Raw genomic sequence first — 21206 nt, forward strand, 5'->3', positions numbered from 1 at the left:
TGAGTGCGTCATTAACTAAAAATTTCTTTCTTTCTTTTTATACCTTCTTCTCCTCTCCACCTAGCTACACTCATGACATTGAGGCGGTAAGCTGTGATGAAATGCTGATCGACTGTACCGATCTCCTTGCCGACACCGGTGCTAGTCCGCTAGAGTTCGCCACTCTCTTAAGAGAAGATATTAAAACGAAGACGGGTTGTAACGCTTCAGCTGGACTAGGTAATATTAATAGAATCTGTCATCATTGTGAGGTGTAGATAAGGCAATTCCAAGGTTTACAAAAGCCCTTACTTAAACATGTTTGTCCCGAGGATTGGAATTGCTGTATCTATACCTCACAATGGTGATTGATTCTTTTTCTTGCCCATTTAATTACAGTTACAAAACATTAATTTTATAAGGTATGGTTTATTTATTCTAGAATAATAAACATTTCACCTAAAAAAAACTAATTTAATCACCAGGAAAAAAAATATAGTCCATATTATGTAATGACATAAAAATGTAACAACTGAGCAATAAATACGAAGTTGAAAATAATAATTTATTTAAATGTTTTTAAAACAATGATACAACATGAAATGGCAACTAAAAAAGTCTTAAATGAATAACTAATTCAACAGAATTCTGAAAAACTTAAAGAGGTATGAAAATTTGCTATGCCAGGTAGGGGATATATAATTGCTTTAGGAGTACTCTTAGAATGCTTGTTCAAAATCATAGGTAACCGGAAGTCAGTTCACGTGAGTTTTACTTAGGTAACCGATTGTTTGGTTACGTGAATATAGTTCTCATAACCGATGAGTTAGGCCTATCTAATCCTAAAACATTTGAACTACTGTTGTGTGCTACATTGGTGGTTCAAATATTAAAAAAAATAAACTGATTTTCACTTTAATTACTGATATGTGGTGCTTTTAATTTTAAAATGTAATTGTTCACCACATAACCGATTGGCGGTTCTTATGATTTTGAAGTTGGGTAACCTACATGCGAACAGAGACAACGGTTATTGTGAAATATTGTGCCCTGTTTGTTTATGTTTATCTGGTGTCTAATCAATATTCTGTGTATACGTGACTGAGAACTATTGATATATTTATATTCAATGATTTTTCAGCTTCCAGCATTTTGCTTGCAAGACTATCCACACGGTCAGCCAAACCCAATGGGCAGTTTTATTTAGAGTCTCGTTATGTCACAGACTTCATGGCTAAGCAGTCGGTTAAAGATTTACCAGGTATTTGTTTCTTTATGGCCTTATTCAAGTAAAACGAAAAGAAATATTTTATTTAACGACACACTCAACTCATTATTCAAGTGAATATTTTTGCACATTGACAGAACAGAAATACATGTACATTGCTTTATAGTGTCCACAATACATTGTTATTCATAAACAGCTTCTTGATGAAGTTAAAATTACTGTTATGAATTTTGATGATTTAAATATTGTCAATGAATTATTTTTTTTATGCTGCAATGTGGACATTTACAATATATTTTACTAGGTAGGCTTTACTATAAGGTGTTTTGTTTTGGGAACTACAGTGAAACCCCTCGAAACTGGCTATATAGTTTAGAGAGTTTATGTTCTGTACTGATATTTAAAAAGGGAAAAGTGGAAAGTGTCCGGTTTTAGGGAATTCTGGTTTACTGAGGGTCTGGTTTTGAGGGGTTTCACTGTATTTTACTGATGTTGCTCATATTTTAACAGTAGTATAATATGTGCGTACATGTATATAGGGAATAACTGGTTACTGTCTTAAGATATCGGCTTTATCCTGTGAAGGTTAGAAAGGCAAATGCAGCGAGGCTTTTGCCAAGATACATGATGTCATTCTTTGTAAGACACTAGCTACATTCTGTCACCTTCAAAAAGTGTTTCTAAACTCCAATTCATAAACAAATATACAAGTTTTGTATTGTTATTGCAAAACTAAAATTTATTTGCATTTACTGTACTAAAATAAATGATTTAAAGAGTATGTTTATTGAAAATCGAGTCTGAAATACTCGAGTCAAGTCGGGCTTATGTCATGTGACCTATAGTTTTGGTCACTGACCAAAAATATAGAGATTTATGTAGTCATCATATCTTGACAATGAATACAGTGATTGCGGGATCAATATTTTTACCATTTTTATATTTGTGCTTTTACGTGTATATTATTTATAACTTTTAGCTGAGCACAAGCAACTGCTCACCTGACTTGGACTCTGTAGAGGGGTGGGATTTAGCTCAGTCGGTTGAGTGCTCGCTTGAGGTGCTTGCATCGCAGGAACGAACCACCTCGGTGGATCTATTCAGCTGATTAGGTTTTTTCTCGTTCCAACCAGTGCTCCACGACTGGTGTAACAAAGGCTGTGGTATGTACTACCCTGTCTGTGGGATAGTGCATATAAAAGATCCCTTGCTACTAATGGACAAAAATGTAGCAGGTTTCTTCTGTAAAACTGTCAAAATTACCAAATGTTTGATATCCAATAGCCAATGATTAATTAATCAATGTGCTCTAGTGGTGTCGTTAAACAAAACAAACTTCTTGTTTTGGACTCTGTAGCTTGGTGATAAAGTTTATTAACAGCCATATAGGGGGTGTCTTGGGGGTCGAAACTGACCTGCTCTAAGCAAATTGGTTTCTTTTAATGTATTTTCTGGGGAAACATGATACAGGGCTCACCCTGTGTATGGCCAAATTAGCCAATTGCTAATTTTTAATCAAAGTAGCTACAACATTTAGTTTTTGGCTAATAAAATATTTCTTAATTTAACCACATTTTAATAATTTTCAAGGAAATACTCGACATATATGTACATATCTCAAAATTGGCTAAACCAAAATTTACTGCAGTGTGAGCCCTGATGATCCATCCCTCACCTCCTCCCCCCCCCCCCCCCAAAAACAAAACCCAAACAAAAAAACAACTAAGCTTGCCATTGTCTAGACCATCCCTAGCACAAGTTCCTGTGCATGCAGCTGAGTACTTTTATTTATTTCTTTTTTCTTTCAGGTGTGGGCTGGTCAATATCTCGAAAGTTGGCGTCATTAAACATAAAAACGTGTGGAGATCTACAGAACACTCCATTAGTGACTCTTCAGAAGGAATTTGGGCCGAAAACGGGTCAGAATTTTTACAAGTTTTGTCGAGGAGAAGATTACAGGCAGATCCAGATGGACAAGGAAAGAAAGTCAGTGTCGGCTGAAATTAATTATGGAATACGATTTCAAAAGGTATTTAGTTTTCAAAAAGCTGTACATGCTATATTTAAAATATATTTATGTACGTGCAGTGTTTAATTTGAATAGGTATTTGACAAAAAGCTGTGGATATTTATTTTTATTTTTATTTTTAAACTGAAACAAGCATTAATTGTTTTTGTGAGACCATTAAATCTTATAAAATTCTGATTTGTTGCCTCAGTTTTAAAGAGTTTAAGCAGTTGTTCCCCAAATCGCTAAGCCTAGTTTTGATTGTATAATATAACTGACAGAAGATGATGGCACCAGTCAAACTATTCGCGATCGCACGGCTTCTTTAATAAGTCACTGTACTACCTACCTATCAAAGGCCACAGGAAAGTGCATTTAAAACGATCCCTTGCTGCTAATGGAAAAAGGTAGCAGGTTTCATTTAAGATTATATGTCAAATATTACCACATGTTTGACATCCAATAGCCAATGATTAATAGATCAGTGTGTTCTGATGGTGTTGTTAAAGGGACATTCCTGAGTTTGCTGCACTGTAAGATGTTTCCGACTAATAAAATATTTGTACGATTAAACTTATATACCGGTATTAAATATATTTCCTTGTTTTGAATATCAGAGTCTGTATATTCAATGTGTTTCTGGTCGTCTTAATATTTGTAAGAAGCCCAAACTGGATTTTGTCTTCAAATAATTTTGTATGTATGAAAAAAATATATTTTAGGAAATAAAATCAAATTTATCCTAGTATAAATATTAGAACGATCAGAAACACGTTTAATATACAGCTACTAATATTTTATGCAGAACAAATATATTTGATATGTAAGTAAAGTTGTTAAAAAGTCTCTGTTAGTCGATAACATCTTTAAAATTGCAGCAAACTCGGGAATATCCCTTTAAACAAAACAAATTTTAACTTTTTACAGTATAAGCTATTTTTGGTCGATTTTAGGATACTGAAGCAGTGAAGTTTCTTGAAGAGTTGTCTGAGGAAGTCTGTAACCGACTGAAGCAGCTGAATAAGAAGGGTAAAACCATCACACTGAAACTGATGATCCGCAGGGCAGACGCACCAAAAGAAACACCAAAATATCTAGGTAGTCATTGATTTTTGAAACCGTTATAATTCATTATTTTCTTAAATTAGTATATTTAACTCTTTTTTTTACTTAACACCCAGTACCAATAGACTACAGTTAGATGCATTTGATTTATTTGCATAATAATTTATGAAAATGTTGGTGATAGTTTAGCATATTGTTTTTACATTCTTAGGTCATGGTAAATGTACCAGTTTTTCTAAGTCGACCACGTTGCCTGTTTCCACTGACGATGTGGTGACCATCTCCAAACAGTGCATCAACATGATGAACTCACAACGTATAGACACGACAGATATTCGCGGGGTAAGCTATAGATATTTAATATAATTTTCTTTTTTCTTTTTTGTCTCGCCTTCATGGAGTAAAAAGTTATTACCTTTCTAGTAATTTTTACGTTAAAGTTTCACGTTTTTGACACACTAAAAAAGTCTTAGATGAATGAAACTTGGTTTATAATGGCACCTATGGGTGTTCATCACAGTGCTTGTGTGGGCGAGACGTAGCCCAATGGTAAAGCGTTCGCTTGATGCATGGTCGATCTGGGATCAATCCCTGTCAGTGGCCCATTGGGCTATTTCTCGCTCCAGCCAGTGCACCACGACTGGTATATCAAAGGTATGTGTTATCCTGTCTGTGGGATGGTGCATATAAAAGATCCCTTGCTGCTCATCGAAAAGAGTAGCCCATGAAGTGCCGACAGCGAGTTTCCTCTCTCAATATCTGTCTGGTCCGTAACCATATGTCCAATGCCATATAACTTTAAATAAAATGTGTTGAGTAAGTCGTTAAATAAAACATTTCCTTCCTTCCTTCCTTCCTACAATGCATGTGACTATTTTTTCCTTTTTTTATTTATTACATTAACGTTTTAATTGAAGTTTTCAAAAAAACTAAATTTTTAAGTTTTTTTAAACTTGTGTTAAACATCTTATGGATGAAACTGTGTTTACGGTAGGTGAAACATTTAATTCATTGAAATTGGTATAACAAATTAAGGTACATGCACACATCGCGGGGTAAGCTATAGATGTTTAATATAATATGGTTTCATTCTCTTTTTTTTCTTTTTTTCAGGGGGTCTCGCCTTCATGCTGTAAAAAGTTATTACTTTTCTAGTAATGACAGCATTAAAGTTTCACATTTTTCTATATTTCTGACACACTAAAAAAGTCTTAGATGAATGAATCTTGGTTTAGAATGTCACCTATGGGTGTTCATTGCATGTGAAATATTTTTTAATTGAAGTTTTCAAAACGTTTTCAAAAGAAAAGTTTTTTTGAACTTGTATTAAACATCTTATGGATGAAACTGTTTACGGTAGGCGAGACATTTAAGGACCACAACAGATATTCCAATTAGCAGCAAGGGATCTTTTATATGCACCATCCCACAGACAGGATAGCACATACCACAGCCTTTGTTGCACCAGTTGTGGAGCACTGGCTGGAATGAGAAATAGCGCAATGAGGCCACCGACGGGGATAGATCCTAGACCGACCATGCATCAAGTGAACGCTTTACCACTGAGCTACGTCCTGCCACCTTTGGTCACAGGCATCAATTCCCTTGGTGGGTTCATTCTCAGACTGGATCGATTACTTGGGGTCTGTAGTGGGATGTAAACCTACACATCATAGGTCTCATTGATGGCTTAACGGTTAACCACTACATATCAAATAACTTGTTCTCTTTTGTTTTTCTTTTTTGCCATTCAATCCAAGTCTATCCTTGCTTTGCCTTTTCTTCTCAACGTATCCTTTCCTTCTAGTATAGATTTTACAGTGCACCGGAAAAGTATTAAATAAACATTACTTTCTGTTATTTGTTGCAGGTTGGGATCCAGATGCACAGACTTGAATCTTGTTCCCTTGTTCCCACGTCCGGTGCCAGAGATACTCAGAGTATTCTAAGTTTCGCTGTCACTCAGAAGCCGAGTTCCGCCTCTGATCCATCTACGACATGTGTCAAACCATCAACAGTGCCATCCAATAGCAGAGAGGTAGCAGCATCCAGTGTGAAAATGACCGCTACATCTAGTAGTGAACAGTCCATAAATGAAAGAGAAAAACAAAGTAATCAAATGATAATCTTATCAAGACTGACATATACATTAAAGGCCATTCTGTCCTGTCTATTGGATCTATACTTGTGGCAGAAACAGATTATCTCTGTCTGTCTGTCTTTCTGTCACTCTCTCTCTCTGTCTCTGTCTCTGTCTGTCTCTCTGTCTCTGTCTGTCTCTCTGTCTCTGTCTCTGTCCTCTCTCTCTCTCTCTCTCTCTCTCTCTCTCTCTGTCTGTCTCTGTGTGTCTCTCTCCTGTCTCTCCTGTCTCTGTATATCTCTCTCTCTGTCTCTCTCTCTCTCTCTCTCCCCCTCTCACTGTCTGTCTCTCTTTCTCCTGTCTCTGTCTATCTCTCTCTTTCTTTCTCTCTCTCTCTCTCTCTCTCTCTCTCTCTCTCTCTCTCTCTCTCTCTCTCTCTCGCTCTCACTCTCTCTCTGTCTGTCTCTCCTGTCTCTGTCTATCTCTGTCTTTCTCTTGTTCTCTTTCCTCTCTGTCTTCATCTCTCTCTCTCTCTCTCTCTCTCTCTCTCTCTCTCTCTCTCTCTCTCTCTCTCTTATCTCTTTCTCTCTCTGTTCTCTCTCTCAACTGTCTCTCCTCTCTCTCTGTCTCTCCTCTCTCTGTCTCTGTCTCTCTCCCTTCTCCTGTCTCTCTCTCTCTCTCTCTCTCTCTCTCTCTCTCTCTCTCTCTCTCTCTCCCCCTCTCTTTCACCTGTCTCTGTCTCTCTCTCTCTCTCACTGTCTCTGTCTGTCTCTCTCTCTCTCCTGTCTCTGTCTCTCTTTCTCTTGTTCTCTTTCTCTCTCTGTCTTCATTTCTCTATCTCTCTCTCTCTCTCTCTCCTCTCTACCCCTCTCTATCCCTCTCTCACTGTCTCTATTTCTCTCTCTCTCTCTCTCTCTCTCTCTCTCTCTCCTCTCTCTCTCCCCTCCCTCCCTCCCTCCCTCCCTCCCCTCCCTCTCTCCCTCCCTCCCTCTCTCTCTCTCTCTCTCTCTCTCTCTCTCTCTCTCTCTCACTGTCTCTGTCTGTCTCTCTCTCCTGTCTCTGTCTATCTCTCTGTCTCTCGTTCTCTTTTTCTCTCTCTCTCTCTGTTTCTCCATCACTCTGTCTCTCCATCACTCCCATCTGTCTGTCTTTGTCTCAGCCTGTTTCTCAATCTTTCTCTCTGTCCCCCTCTCTTTCTCTTGTCTAAAGTGTGATTGGTTGCATGATTCAGTGCCCTCTGTGGAATCCGCCCCTCCCCCTGTATGTCTCTCTTTCTCTCTCTTTCCACTTCTTTCTATCTGTTTGTCTGTCTGTCTGTCTCTTCCTCTCTCTATCTCTATCTCTCTCTCTCTCTCTCTCTCTCTCTCTCCTCTCTCTCTCTCTCTCTCTCTCTCTCTCTCTCTCTCTCTCTCTCTCTCTCTCAATGTTGTGTTGAAATAACCAACAAATAGCTTTAGTTTCAAATGTACTGAGTTGTTAAACAAATATTCTGTGTGTTTCTTTCTAAAGATCTTGATCCACTGGAAGACTTGACAGATGATGATCTAGATGACGGTATCCGTAGTAACAATCTTATGGATGCCGTCGAATCAGAGTTTACCTCATTTCTCTGTACAACCAGAACTATATTGGAAGAATTGTCACGGTAACTTGAAAAATATTTTGTGTGCCATTGTTTTATTGCTGTTTAAAGAATGTAGTGAGACCCGATACGACACACGTAATTGCCTTAAAAACACATTTTAAAAATGTTGTAGTATTATTAACATAACTTTTATTGAGACTTTCATGGCATCATTTGAACATTGGCAATCAATCGTGGTTGGTATATTTTCAGCGTAACATATTTACTAATCCTTGTCGATATTTTGTTCATCCTTACCACCTTTTAATAAACCTTGTGGACCAAATTTTAAAAAAAGAAGAGCACATTGATTTATTAATCATCGGCTATTGGATGTCAAACATATGGTCATTTTTGACACAGTCATAGAGAGGAAACCTGCTACATTTTTCCATTAGCAGCAAGGTATCTTTTATATGCACCATCCCATAGACAGGATAGCACATACCACGTCCCTTGATATATCAGTCGTGGTGCACCGACTGACAAGAAATGGCCCAATGTGCCCGCCAACGGGGATCGATCCCAAACTGATCACGCATCAAGCAAGCGTTTTACCACTGGGCTACATCCCACCCCAGGACTTGATAGAGTGCTCATCTTATGTGCTTGTGCCTATTTTTTCACGACCCAACCACTCCCCCACCACTAGTATTTCAAAGTCTGTGGTATGTGCTGTCCTACTAGTGGGGAAAATTCATATAAAAACTTTCCTACCTGTTCTGTCATTATATCTCATTAGTTTCTGCATGCTCCAACAATTCTGGAAATCATTGTGGTCAATTTTTATTTTTATTTTTATTTATTTCACAGAAGAAAAAATGCCAAACTTGTAGCTCCACCTCTTCCAACTTTACCAGACATGTTTATCTCCCCTGAATCACGAAGGTCAGAGAGAGGTCAAACTAAAGACTATTTCCCATCACCGTCACAGGTAATAATCTGTTAATATTGATACAAGTTCAACTTCAATAATCTTTCACCTTTAGACTACTTGATTCATTTTTGACAAAAACCATGTTGAGTGGGTACAAGTTTATAATTTGTACTCACATATATTCACTTAAAATAATTTATAAATACATAAAATAAAGTTCATATATGAATCGGTAAGTATTATTTGCGTGGGTTTTTGTAATTTTTATGATTTTTAGATCAGTTAATGTTGACTAAAATTAGTCAAAAAATCGAAAAAGTCACGTTTACTTACCGGCATTTGTGGCCAGCTGTCCCAATATTTATGTCTATTATTCCCGATAACAGTGGTTTTCTGACCAGACTTTTTTTTTTTAAACGAACCGATTCATTTCCCAATATTTGGTGATTTTTGTTGTGGGTAAAACGATCAAATTTATTATCAAATTAGCTGTCACAATCAGCTATCGATTCCTAAAAATGACCGCGACGTGCCGCCATTGTTGTCAAGCGAAAATACTTGCCGAAAAGCTGAGTTGTCTTCTGTCTCCTGTTATACAAGTCTTTCCGGTGAGTGTTGTGTGCAAAACAGCGGGAAATATGAATTAGGAAATGCACTACATACAGTGTACAGTATGTCGACTGGCATGATGTCGGGCAAGATATCTCGCCTGCAGTAGTCAGAAGGTTAATATGATCTCATTTTCAATTTCTGCGTGTTGTACTGAGTTGTCAAATGGACTATCCTGAGTTCGTAGTTATTTTGAAAGGTTTTTGGAAAATCAAATATTCAAAATGTATTAAATTACAATATACTTACATTTTCTTTCTTAGATCAATACATTTTTGGACATTGCAATGTTTTATAGTACCTCAGTTTTGAATTTTGTCTAAAATAATTTCATACTTCAGAATGTATTATGTATTATTTCTTTCAACGGCCAAACGAAATTTGAAATAATTCAGCCAAAGGTAATTCCAAATGTATTTATTTATGTAATGCTTTATATTTAAAACCGTTTTAAAAACATGAGAAAACAGGATGTGTGTTTATTTTGTTAGGTGAACAAACGGAAGTCTTGCTGGGGCTGAAAACTATGGATTTTCCATTTAATCAAATATTCGTTTTCTTTGAAAGTATGAAATCTCCGTGTCTTTTTGACTGTTCAGATTGACCCAGAAGTTCTGAAAGAGCTTCCCCCAGACATACGCTTACAAGTTGAGAAGGATATGAACATTCGGCGATGTCAGAAAGATTCTGTCGGCGAGGGTGAAACCAGAGGAAACAGTCAGGAACCAGGCTGTTCTCATTGGTCAGGCAGAGCTAAGGAGATGACCAATCAGAAGACAGCATTGCCTGATAGTCCACAGCCATCTTTGAATGGGGACAAAGATTCTAGAAATACAGATTTTGAGCCTTTACCTTCACCTTCACAGGTTAGGTTCATTTCATCAGATTTTATATTCCAATAATTTTGTATGTACCAAGAAATATATATTATGAAGTAAAATAAAAAGTGATTGCTACAGACATCAGCACACAACTGAAAACAATCTGGGTATATAGACACTGGTTTTCTAAACAAGAAAATGTATTGGATATGTAATTTTTGTTGCCAAAAAAACTCAGATAGAACATTTGGACTACGGCTGATTTACATTATAATTGGGGGGTTTTGGGGGTCCAAGTGCCCTCTGTCCTTTCTCACCTTTGAATTCCATTTCTTTCTTCCCCATCTGGCAACTTCTCCTATCTTTCAACTTCTTTCACTGTCCACCTCCACATCCCAGTCCTTGTCTCTCCAACCACAACAGGTGCTTGTCTCTTGTGGCTATCTATGCCACACACCTGCCATTCTTCATCAGCTTTTAGCTGTGGGCTTAGTCTCATTATAATTGGTTTGCCGACATCACCTTTTATGCTGAGCCCAAATAGCTACGATACAAATGAGCTGCCAACAACATCATTTCTGGCGAGCCTCCAACAATCAACCTCAACACAACACTTGTATCACTATTTAAAGCAGTTATTTGACCGTGACCCTGAGAAGGCAGGGGCCAAAAGCTTTTGACTGTTAATTATCTTCAGCCAGTTCTTTCTTACATTGGCTGCAAACTTAGGACAGACCCTTTAAAGGGACATTCCTGAGTTTGCTCCATTGTAAGATGTTTCCGACTGATAAAATACTTCTACGAATAAACTTACATATTAAATATATTTTCTTGTTTAGAATATCAATATCTATATATTCAATGTGTTTCTGGTCATTTTAATATTTGTAAGAAGCCCAAACTGGCTTTTGTCTTCAAATAATTTCGTACATACGAAAAAACATATTTTAAGAAATAAAATGAAATTTAACCTAGTACAAATATTAGAACGATCAGAAACATGTTTAATATACAGCCACTAATATTTTATGCAGAAATATATATTTGATATGTAATTACAGTCGTCAAAACGTCAGGAATGTCCTTTAGGAAATATATATTTGATATTTAATTACAATTGTTAAAAACTCAGGAATATCCCTTTAAGAAATGTAAATATTTTCATTTTATATTACATTTTCAGCTGGACATATCCTGTTTGAATGCGTTGCCCGAGTACCTCCAGAAAGAAATACGTCAGGGTTACGCACAACAGAATAAAACAATCGCTGAACCGTCGAGTCCTCGTAAAGGGAACATGTTACAGCTACGACAGGCTACATCGCCGTCAAAGAGAAAACCATCCCCGACCAAGAAAAGATCACCAGTTAAGACTGCCTCGCCAAACAAGAGAAGGAAGAGAAATAGTCCGATATTTAAAGTACCTCAGAATCAACCTGGACGGAAGACAAAACTTAGTGCCAAGAAACTGGAGTTTACAAAGAAACCAGCAGTAGTTCAGGTAAAACAGACAGACAGACAGTTTATTCAGTAAAAGGCCTCTGGCCCAAAATAACATCAATTTACACAATTCAAGAGCATGCGTTACATGATTTAGTCACATAACAGTCTGCGATTTAATTTTATATTATAGTAATAGTAAGGCAGTGCATTTATAAATATTCAGTGTAAAAAATGTTCACCATTCATTCTCAATCTAAATGTGCTCGAAACCATAGGTATATGAGCACGTTAAAAACGTATCTAAGTCTAAGTCAATCTAAATACATACATGTAGTATAAGAATTTTGATAAATTTAGTCAAATTTTTTTGTTTTGAGATCACATCAGATTAATGAACATAATTGTTAATGGCAGACCAGCAGTTACTTTCACAAAGGGTAAAATGTACATATTTCTCAAATAACTATATTTTTTGCATACAAATAATACATGGAGCTGATCTTCAATAAAAAAAACTGGTTATTATCTTGACAAAAAGTGCATAATCTTCTGTCATATACAATGTTATTAAATCTACCTAAATCTAAACAGAATAATAATAATAAAAATAATAAAATAATAATAAAAATTGTAAATATAAAAAGTGCAAAAATGTGTGCGTTAATCAAGGTGGTTGCAATATGCAAGTTCACCTGAGACCCATCTTTTTATGCCTCTTAGGCAATAAGCGTCCCAATTTCCCCCCAAATGTTCATGACGTTTGGCCAAATAGCCTTCGAAATATATACAATCAAAGAGTTTTCTGGAATCATTGTTACAATTAAAATAGGTATCCTGCCACAAGGTGTGGATACCTAATAATAATTTGTAATAATAATTTTAAAAAACCTTTAAATTGTATTGTGGGTTTTTGTTTTAAAGTTGATGGTTTTAGACAAAGACTTTTATTTTATACTAAAATGATTGTTCATTAAAATACATTTAAGTCATATGCTTGAAAACAAAAAGTTACTTTTGTATACCAAACAAAGAGAAGAAGATTAATTACTGTTCATTATCCATTACTGCATCTATTAGTCTCCCACTGTTCCCTCTGGAGTGGACTATAGGTCATATGTTCCATATATAGGTTTTTTTACCTTTATTTTGCAGTTTCTCGGGATGTTGAGCTCAAATTTTATGTAGGGCTTTATTACGTAGAATTACAGATCAAGGTTTATTTTCCAGGAGATTTACCCGTCTTATTATGGCCCTTGAACTTAGGAGATACTAAAATTTTGTTGGAGCCGATAGGGAACATATATTGCTTTAGCAGTACCCTCAGAATGCTTGTTTGTTTTAAACTAGACATGAGGAGTACCATTTTTCTAAGGGAATTTCCAGCCTGTTTTGTTTTAAAAAAAAGTATGAGGAAGACAGAAATCTAAGGGCCAAATTTACGAAGCCTGTTTTGTCTTAAACGCAGGAGGTTTAAGCATTGTAAAGGGCCTGTAATTTACACGTGTTTTGTTTTAAACACAGACTTTGTAAAGCGACCCTAAATTTGTGGATCTCCAATGTGTAAAAAATAAACAAAAAAAATGGCCGACTTAAATTTTTCTTTCCAGATAAAAAAGACAGAAATGGAAGATTACAGAAGAAGATGACATTGGAAGTCTGCTCCATCAAATTCACCACCAGACCCAGCTCACAGGAGATCAAGCCGCGTAAATGTGACCAGTTGGAGAGCTCCGTTAAAACGGGCTGTGTGGAGGTGTGAGCCTCCACCATGGTGAAAAAACTTGCTCGGAGAAGGGCTCGAGTCTTCTTACAGGTTGGAATTTTGTTTTCGTGATGAAAAATATATATTGAAATTGTTCCGTCTGCTCCAACAACTTCACCACCAGACCCAGCTCAACAGATGTTGCGGGGTGTTTTTATCTGGATTGGGGGTGGGGGGGGGGGGGGCTTTAGCCCAGTGGCAAAGTGTTCGCTTGATGTGCAGTTGGTGACATTGATCAATCTCCGTTGGTGGACCCATTGGGCTATTTCATGTTCCAACCATGTGCTCCAACCTGTGTGGAGCTGTGAGCGTCCACCAAGTGAGAAACTTGTGGAGAATGGTGAGTCTTCACCAGGTTGGCATTTGTTTCTATCAAATATATATTGAAATTGTTTGGAACAGGTGTTTTAGCATATAAAAGGGATGTAGCCCAGTGGCAAAGTGTTCGCTTGATGTGCAGTTGGTCTAGGATCGATCTCCGTTGGTGGACCCATTTGGCTATTTCTTGGTCCAGCCAGTGCTCCACAACTGGTGTAACAAAGCCGTGGTATGTACTATCCTGTCTGTGGGGTGGTGAATATAAAAGATCCCTTGCTGCTAATCGAAAAGAGTAGCCCATGAAGTGGCGACAGCAGGTTTCTTCTCTCAATACCTATGTGGTCTGTGTCCAACGTCATATAACCGTAAATAAAATGTGTTGAGTTTGTCATTAAATAAACCATTTCCTTCCTTCTATTACTCTGCATGTTGTTGAACTAACAAACTGTAACTCTTTCAGTGCCACAAGAGGAAGATCTAAGCGTGATGACTTCGTACCTGGGTCAGCTTATTGAAGACAGAAACCTTGAAATGGTCGACTTGGTTCTCAAATACTTACACAGGTCAGTAGGGGCGAGGCGGAGCCCAGTGGTAAAGCACTCGCTTGAAGCGCGGTCGGTTTGGGATTGATCCCCGTCAGTGGGCCCATTGCGCTATTTCTCGCTCTAGCCAGTGCACCACGACTGGTACATCAAAGGCTGTGGTATGTGCTATCCTGTCTATGGGATGGTGCATATAAAAGATCCCTTGCTGCTAAGATCAAAATTCAGATAAATGGAGATCACCACATAAATTTGCAAAATTATGTCCATAGTGGTTATCCAGGGCTAAAAAGAATTTAGTTTTAGCCATTTTTCTGATGTTTTTTCTCAATCCAACCAGTGTCCCACTACTGGTCATAGGCCATGGTATGTGCTTTTCTGTCTGTGGCAAGGTGCGTATAAAAGATCCCTTGCTACTGATAGAAAAATGTAGTGGATTTTCTTCTGACGATGAGTCATAATTAACAAATGTTTGACATCCAATAGTCGATGATTAATTAATTAATGTGTTCTAGTGGTGTCGTTAAACAAAACAAACTTTAACTTTTAAACTTTTTTTTAGATTATTTTATTGGACAAATACTAAATGTTGTAGCCATTTTGTATATACAAAAAAGTTTGTTTTTGTTTAACGACACCACTAGAGCACATTAATTATTAATCATTGGCTATTGGATGTCAGTCATTTGGTAATTCTGACTCGTAGTCAACAGAGGAAACCCACTACATTTTTCCTAATGCAGCAAGGGATCTTTTATATGCACTTTCCCACAGACAGGAAAGCACATACCACGGCCTTTGATCAGTTGTGGTGCACTGGTTGGAACGAGAAAAAATCCAATCAGTAGATCGGATCCACTGAGGTGGTTCGATCTTGGCACACACCTCAGCTATCTGGGCTGGCTGTCCAGGACAGTGGGTTAGTGGTTAGGTGTTAATGGTTAGTGAGAGAGAAGAGGTTGTAGTGGCCTTACACCTACCCATTGAGTCATTAAACTTGCTCTGGATGGTAGCCAATCAGACTCATGTCCGATAACTTAACCACTATAACACTGACGCCAGTGTGTAACAACGTATTAATAGTGTTATTCAAACTGTGTTCTTTATAAGTGTTTATAAAAGGAAACAAGGAGCAGGATTTAGTTCAGTGTGAAGAGTGCTAGCCTCAGGTGCTTGCTTCTAATGGAAACAAATTTCAGATTTTCTCTGAATATTATGTGTCAGAAATACAAAATTTTTGACATCCAATAGCCAATGATTAATTAATTAACCAATGTGTTCCAGTGGTGTCGTTAAACAAAACAAACTTTTAATTTTAAAACCAGAATGCTTAGGTGTTTTTAAGCAAACTTTCCTCTCTTGTTTTTTGTCTATTATAACTGATTTTTTTTGTTTTTTTTCTTCAGAAAAATAAATAAACTTGCAAACAAGCTTTGGAGGATATCCTTTAACAAGATAGTAAGCAACACCCAAGACATTGTCATTGCTTGTTATGGAAGCTGTCTGAAAACTGACTGGTTGATGAGACGGTGAACACTGTCTGAAAACTGAAAACTGACTGGTTGATGAGACGGTGAACACTGTCTGAAAACTGACTGATTGATGAGACGGTGAACACTAAAAAACTGGCTTGTTGATGGAACAGTGAACATTGAAAACTGACTGGTTGATGAGACGGTGAACATTGTCTGAAAACTAACTGCTTGATGAGACGGTGAACATTGTCTGAAAACTGACTGGTTGATGAGACGGTGAACACTGTCTGAAAACTGACTGGTTGATGAGACAGTGAACACTGACTGGTTGATGAGACAGTGAACACTAAAAACTGGCTTATTGATGGAACAATGAACATTGAAAACTGACTGGTTGACTGAACAGTGAACACTGAAAACTGACTGGTTAATGAAACAATAAACACTGAAAACTGACTGGTTGACAGAACAGTGAATACTGAAAACTGACTGGTTAATGGAACAGTGAACACTAAAAACTGACTGGTTGTTGGAACAGTGAACACTGAAAAAACTGACTGGTTGACGGAACAGTGAACACTGAAAACTGACTGGTTGACGGAACAGTGAAAACTGACTAGATGAAGAGACAGTGAACAGTGAAAACTGACTAGATGAAGAGACAGTGAACATTGAAAACTGACTGGTTGACGGAACAGTGAACACTGAAAACTGACTGGTTGACAGAACAGTGAACACTGAAAACAGACTGGTTGATGGAACAATGAACACCGAAAACTGACTGGTTGACGGAACAGTGAACACCGAAAACTGACTGGTTGAAGGAACAGTGAACACTGAAAACTGACTGGTTGACGGAACAGTGAACACTGAAAACTGACTGGTTGACGGAACAGTGAACACTGAAAACTGACTGGATTAAGATACAGTGAACACTGAAAACTGACTGGTTGATGGAACAGTGAACACTGAAAACTGATTGGTTGATGGAACAGTGAACACTGAAAACTGACTAGATTAAGAGACAGTGAACACTGAAAACTGACTGGTTGATGGAACAGTGAGCACTGAAAAATGACTGGTTGATGGAACACTGAAAACTGATTGGTTGACGGAACAGTGAACACTGAAAACTGACTAGATTAAGAGACAGTGAACACTGAAAACTGACTGGTTGACGGAACAGTGAACACTGAAAACTGACTGGTTGACAGAACAGTGAACACTGAAAACTGACTAGATTAAGAGACAGTGAACACTGAAAACTGACTGGTGAAAAACTGACTGGTGATGACGGAACAGTGAACACTGAAAACTGACTGGTTGATGGAACAGTGAACACTGAAAACTGACTGGTTGAAGGAACAGTGAACACTGAAAATTGACTGGTTGACGGAACAGTGAATACTGAAAACTGACTAGATGAAGAGACAGTGAACACTGAAAACTGACTGGTTGATGGAACAGTGAGCACTGAAAACTGACTGGTTGACGGAACAGTGAACACTGAAAACTGACTAGATTAAGAGACAGTGAAAACTGACTGGTTGACGGAACAGTGAACACTGAAAACTGTCTGGTTGACGGAACAGTGAACACTGAAAACTGACTAGATTAAGAGACAGTGAACACTGAAAACTGACTGGTTGACGGAACACTGAAAACTGACTGGTTGACCGAACAGTGAACACTGAAAACTGACTAGATGAAGAGACATTAATCCATAACGGACTGACAGAATGAGAATCAAGAACTAAACAGAGATTTAAAAAAAAGAAAAAAAACTTGCTTAAAATTCAAGATTTGGTGCAACCAGAAAACAATTCTTTGAAGATTTCATATGGAGTTGTGTAACGGGGTGACATGAACTATGAAAGGTAGCTGGGTAAGAGGTGTGATGGTTGCGGGGTGGATGGGGAGGCATGGTCCCACCAGTACCAAAAATGCTGAATTTTGATTATGTAATTGTTGAAATCCCCCCCACTCTGAATATGATCCTAAAGGCGACACCACACAGTACCAGTGCCTCGTACAAGAATAGTTCTAGCCAGTGCACCACGACTGGTATATCAAAGGCCATGGTATGTACTACCCTGTCTGTGGGATGGTGCATATAAAAGGTTCCTTGCTGCTAATCGAAAAGAGTAGCTCATGAAATGGCGACAGCGGGTTTCTTCCCTCAATATCTGTGTGGTCCTTAACCATATATCTGACGCCATATAACCATATATAAAATGTGTTGAGTGTGTCATTAAATAAAACATTTCTTTTTTTTCTTTCGTACGAGAATAGCTGATTGTGACAAGACAAACATTATGATTTCATCGGTTGCTATGCTATCGGCTATTCTTGTACGAGACACTTGTATAGTGTGGTGTCGCTTTAAGGTGCATTTGTTTTGTGCTCCATTTGAAAATAACTGGCAGATGTAGAGTTCAATAGTGAACTCAATGGTGGCGTTCACTTTGATTGGCTGTGATATTTTTATATTTTGTTGTTATTATTTAAAATTAGTGAAAATCATAGTGCTGTTATAATTTATTGCAATTTATTTGCAAATGGATGTTAAATAAATATTTAGAATTTTTGCTTTTATTGTGTTTGCCAAAATGTATATCTTTTTCTTGGTTATGTAAGTCCATTCATAATTATTGACATTTTTATACATAAAATTTTATCTCACGGTCCATTCCTTGGAAGTGGTGAGATAGCTTGTATGTCTCAATGACTCCGAGAGCTATACCAGCCAGAGCTTAAACTCCAGTTAGGGTTAAACAATCTGGACTGGTCAGAGGGTAGAGGCTAGACTAATACAGGGCTGCCAACCATTACGATTTATGCGGAATCATTACGATTTTCCATCTCTTATTACGCCATTATGCCCGTAAATCCGCGTTTTCCTGTTTTTTGGGGTGGTTTTTTTTTTAATAACCTACCACCCCTACAAAATCACATAAATTGGACTCGCCCAACTAGCCGCAAATGCGCACGGAAGTTTTTTTTTGCGCGCACAAGGCACTTCAGGATAGACGTAGCTTGTGAAACGACGCCATTTTGTAAAGATATCAAAAAAACGCGAACGATCAGAGCCATATGAACTGTGAAAAGCTCAGAAAAAGCCAAAAGTAGTACAGAAGTATAAACAGGACTACAGCAATGAGTGGCCTGTTTTGAAGGCCAGTTCTGTTAGTAATACTAGTGCATTTTGCACTTTATGTCGTGTTGATTTTTCTGTTGCCCATGGCGGGAAAAATGATTGCCAAAGGCACATCAAAACGAAGAAACACCAGGACATCGTTGAGGCCAGCGATAAAACAATTCATAAACAAATATCTGGATATTTTACACAGCAAAAGGGTTTATACGACGGGTCACAATTCACGCGAAAATTATTATTCTTTCCCGTTTTTAAATGTTGGCAGCTATGCTAATATGGATCATTGCCGAAGACGGATGAGCTTGGCCAAATTCACTTATATGACAGAAAGCATTCAAAAAGTAAAGTAAAGTTTGTTTTATTTAACGACGCCGCTAGAGCACATTGATTTTTAATCTTATCATCGGCTATTGGACGTCAAACATATGGTCATTCTGACACTGTTTTTAGAGGAAACCCGCTGTCGCCACATAGGCTACTCTTTTTTACGACAGGCAGCAAGGGATCTTTTATTTGCGCTTCCCACAGGCAGGATAGCACAAACCATGGCCTTTGTTGAACCCGTTATGGATCACTGGTCGGTGCAAGTGGTTTACACCTACCCATTGAGCCTTGCGGAGCACTCACTCAGGGTTTGGAGTCGGTATCTCGATTAAAAATCCCATGCCTCGACTGGGATCCGAACCCAGTACCTACCAGCCTATAGACCGATGGCCTGCCACGACGCCACCGAGGCCGGTTTAAAAAAGCATTCAAAGAAGAATGCATACAGGCTGTACTCCTTTTTGATACCCCACTCTACCCTCATGAAATTATACATTAAAATTAAAAGGGTGGGATGTAGCCCAGTGGTAAAGTGTTCGCGTGATGTGCAGTTGGTGTGAGATCGATATCGGTCAGTGGGCCAATTGGTCTATTTTTTGTTCCAGCCAGTGTACGACGACTGGTCATTAAAAAGGCTGTGGTATGTGCTGTTCTATCTGTGGGATGATACATGCAAAAGATCCCTTGCTACTAATGGGGAAAATGTAGCCGGTTTCTTTTCTGAAACTAAATGACAAAATTACCAAATGTTAGACATCCAATAGCCAATGATTAATAGATTAATGTGCTCTAGTGGTGTCGTTAAACAAAACACTTCACCACATGCACATTCAGAGCAAGCTGTTTTAGTGCACGCCTGTCATGGGCATAGGTGCCAGCTCCTCTGTCCAGGACAGGAAAGGTTGGGGTGGGTGGGAGAAGTGACCGCCTGCACTGGCAGCTGCAAGAGAGTACCAGCCTCCCAACCGGGGTCAGTAAACAGGGGGTTGGTTTGGTTGCTATGGAATTTGGAATGTCCTGTAAGATTAATGCCAAAGGGAGAAGGTGAGCAAATTGAATGAGGAAATTAGTAGCAAGCAGTCTTTTTATATGTGCTTTCCCATAGACAGAACAGCACATACCACAGCCTTTGATGTACCAGTTGTATGGAAACCAGCAATTAAATCATCAGGTTTGGGTGAACAATTTATAGGTAGTACCGGTACTAAACCAAATAACTTTTGGCTGGGTCAAAATTCGAGGTGCACCCAACTTTTAATAGTGAAGTAAACCCCATAAGTCCTGTGATTGGTGATAAATGTGAGTGTGTTGGTTGTAAAATAAAAATAGTTTCATCTGGGCAAAAAATGTATGCAATTTGATTTCATCTAGTACCACTGTGTCAAGTAGCCTTGTGCTTGAAATGTGTATGGAGTACCTGTAAAAAAAAAAGTACAAAATTTTTGTGTAGAAACTAGGGTAGTCATAGAGGCTACCCATTATCTCAGAAATGAGCAGCCTGACCCCCAATTTTTTCTAATTCACTTTAATGGTGAGAGATGGTAGTATTTATATCCGTGGCGTTTATGTCGATTGATATACTGCAGATAGAAGTTTTAGCCACATATGTTACTATTGTCGTCTATGGGATTTGATTTGGTAGTATACACCCTATAGACGTCCATGTTTTTTCACTGATTGACAGGGAAGGTGGGTAACCAAAGTAAAAACAAAAACAAAAGCTCAACAAATAAAAATTATAATTTCTGTTTATGAAGAATATAATTTTAAACTGGAAATGCATAAAGCAACATGGGCGGATCCAAGGGGGGGGGGGAGCCAGGGGGACGCGTCCCCCCAAAAAATTGTTCAAGTGCCCGCAAAATGTCCAAGTGCCCTTTTTGTTTGTAGAATT

At 38.0% G+C, this 21206-nt stretch overlaps 1 protein-coding gene across 1 annotated transcript in view; it reads left to right on the plus strand.

Annotated features, from left to right (window-relative positions):
* Positions 1-17099, plus strand: part of LOC121389791 (DNA repair protein REV1-like) — a 29884-nt gene extending 12785 nt beyond the window's left edge. Inside the window, exons 8-22 of the mRNA XM_041521441.1 lie at positions 65-219; positions 1121-1240; positions 3016-3236; positions 4169-4313; positions 4492-4622; positions 6151-6391; positions 7870-8005; positions 8798-8918; positions 10070-10336; positions 11475-11792; positions 12455-12578; positions 13342-13489; positions 13799-13851; positions 14275-14377; positions 15763-17099. Of these exons, the coding sequence (XP_041377375.1) occupies positions 65-219; positions 1121-1240; positions 3016-3236; positions 4169-4313; positions 4492-4622; positions 6151-6391; positions 7870-8005; positions 8798-8918; positions 10070-10336; positions 11475-11792; positions 12455-12578; positions 13342-13489; positions 13799-13851; positions 14275-14377; positions 15763-15889 (2410 nt within the window). The 3' untranslated portion in view covers positions 15890-17099. The remainder of the gene's footprint in view (positions 1-64; positions 220-1120; positions 1241-3015; positions 3237-4168; positions 4314-4491; positions 4623-6150; positions 6392-7869; positions 8006-8797; positions 8919-10069; positions 10337-11474; positions 11793-12454; positions 12579-13341; positions 13490-13798; positions 13852-14274; positions 14378-15762) is intronic.
* Positions 17100-21206: the final 4107 nt, after the last annotated feature.

The sequence above is a fragment of the Gigantopelta aegis genome, chromosome 15 (genome assembly GCF_016097555.1).
Source record: "Gigantopelta aegis isolate Gae_Host chromosome 15, Gae_host_genome, whole genome shotgun sequence".
NCBI lineage: Eukaryota > Metazoa > Mollusca > Gastropoda > Neomphalida > Peltospiridae > Gigantopelta > Gigantopelta aegis.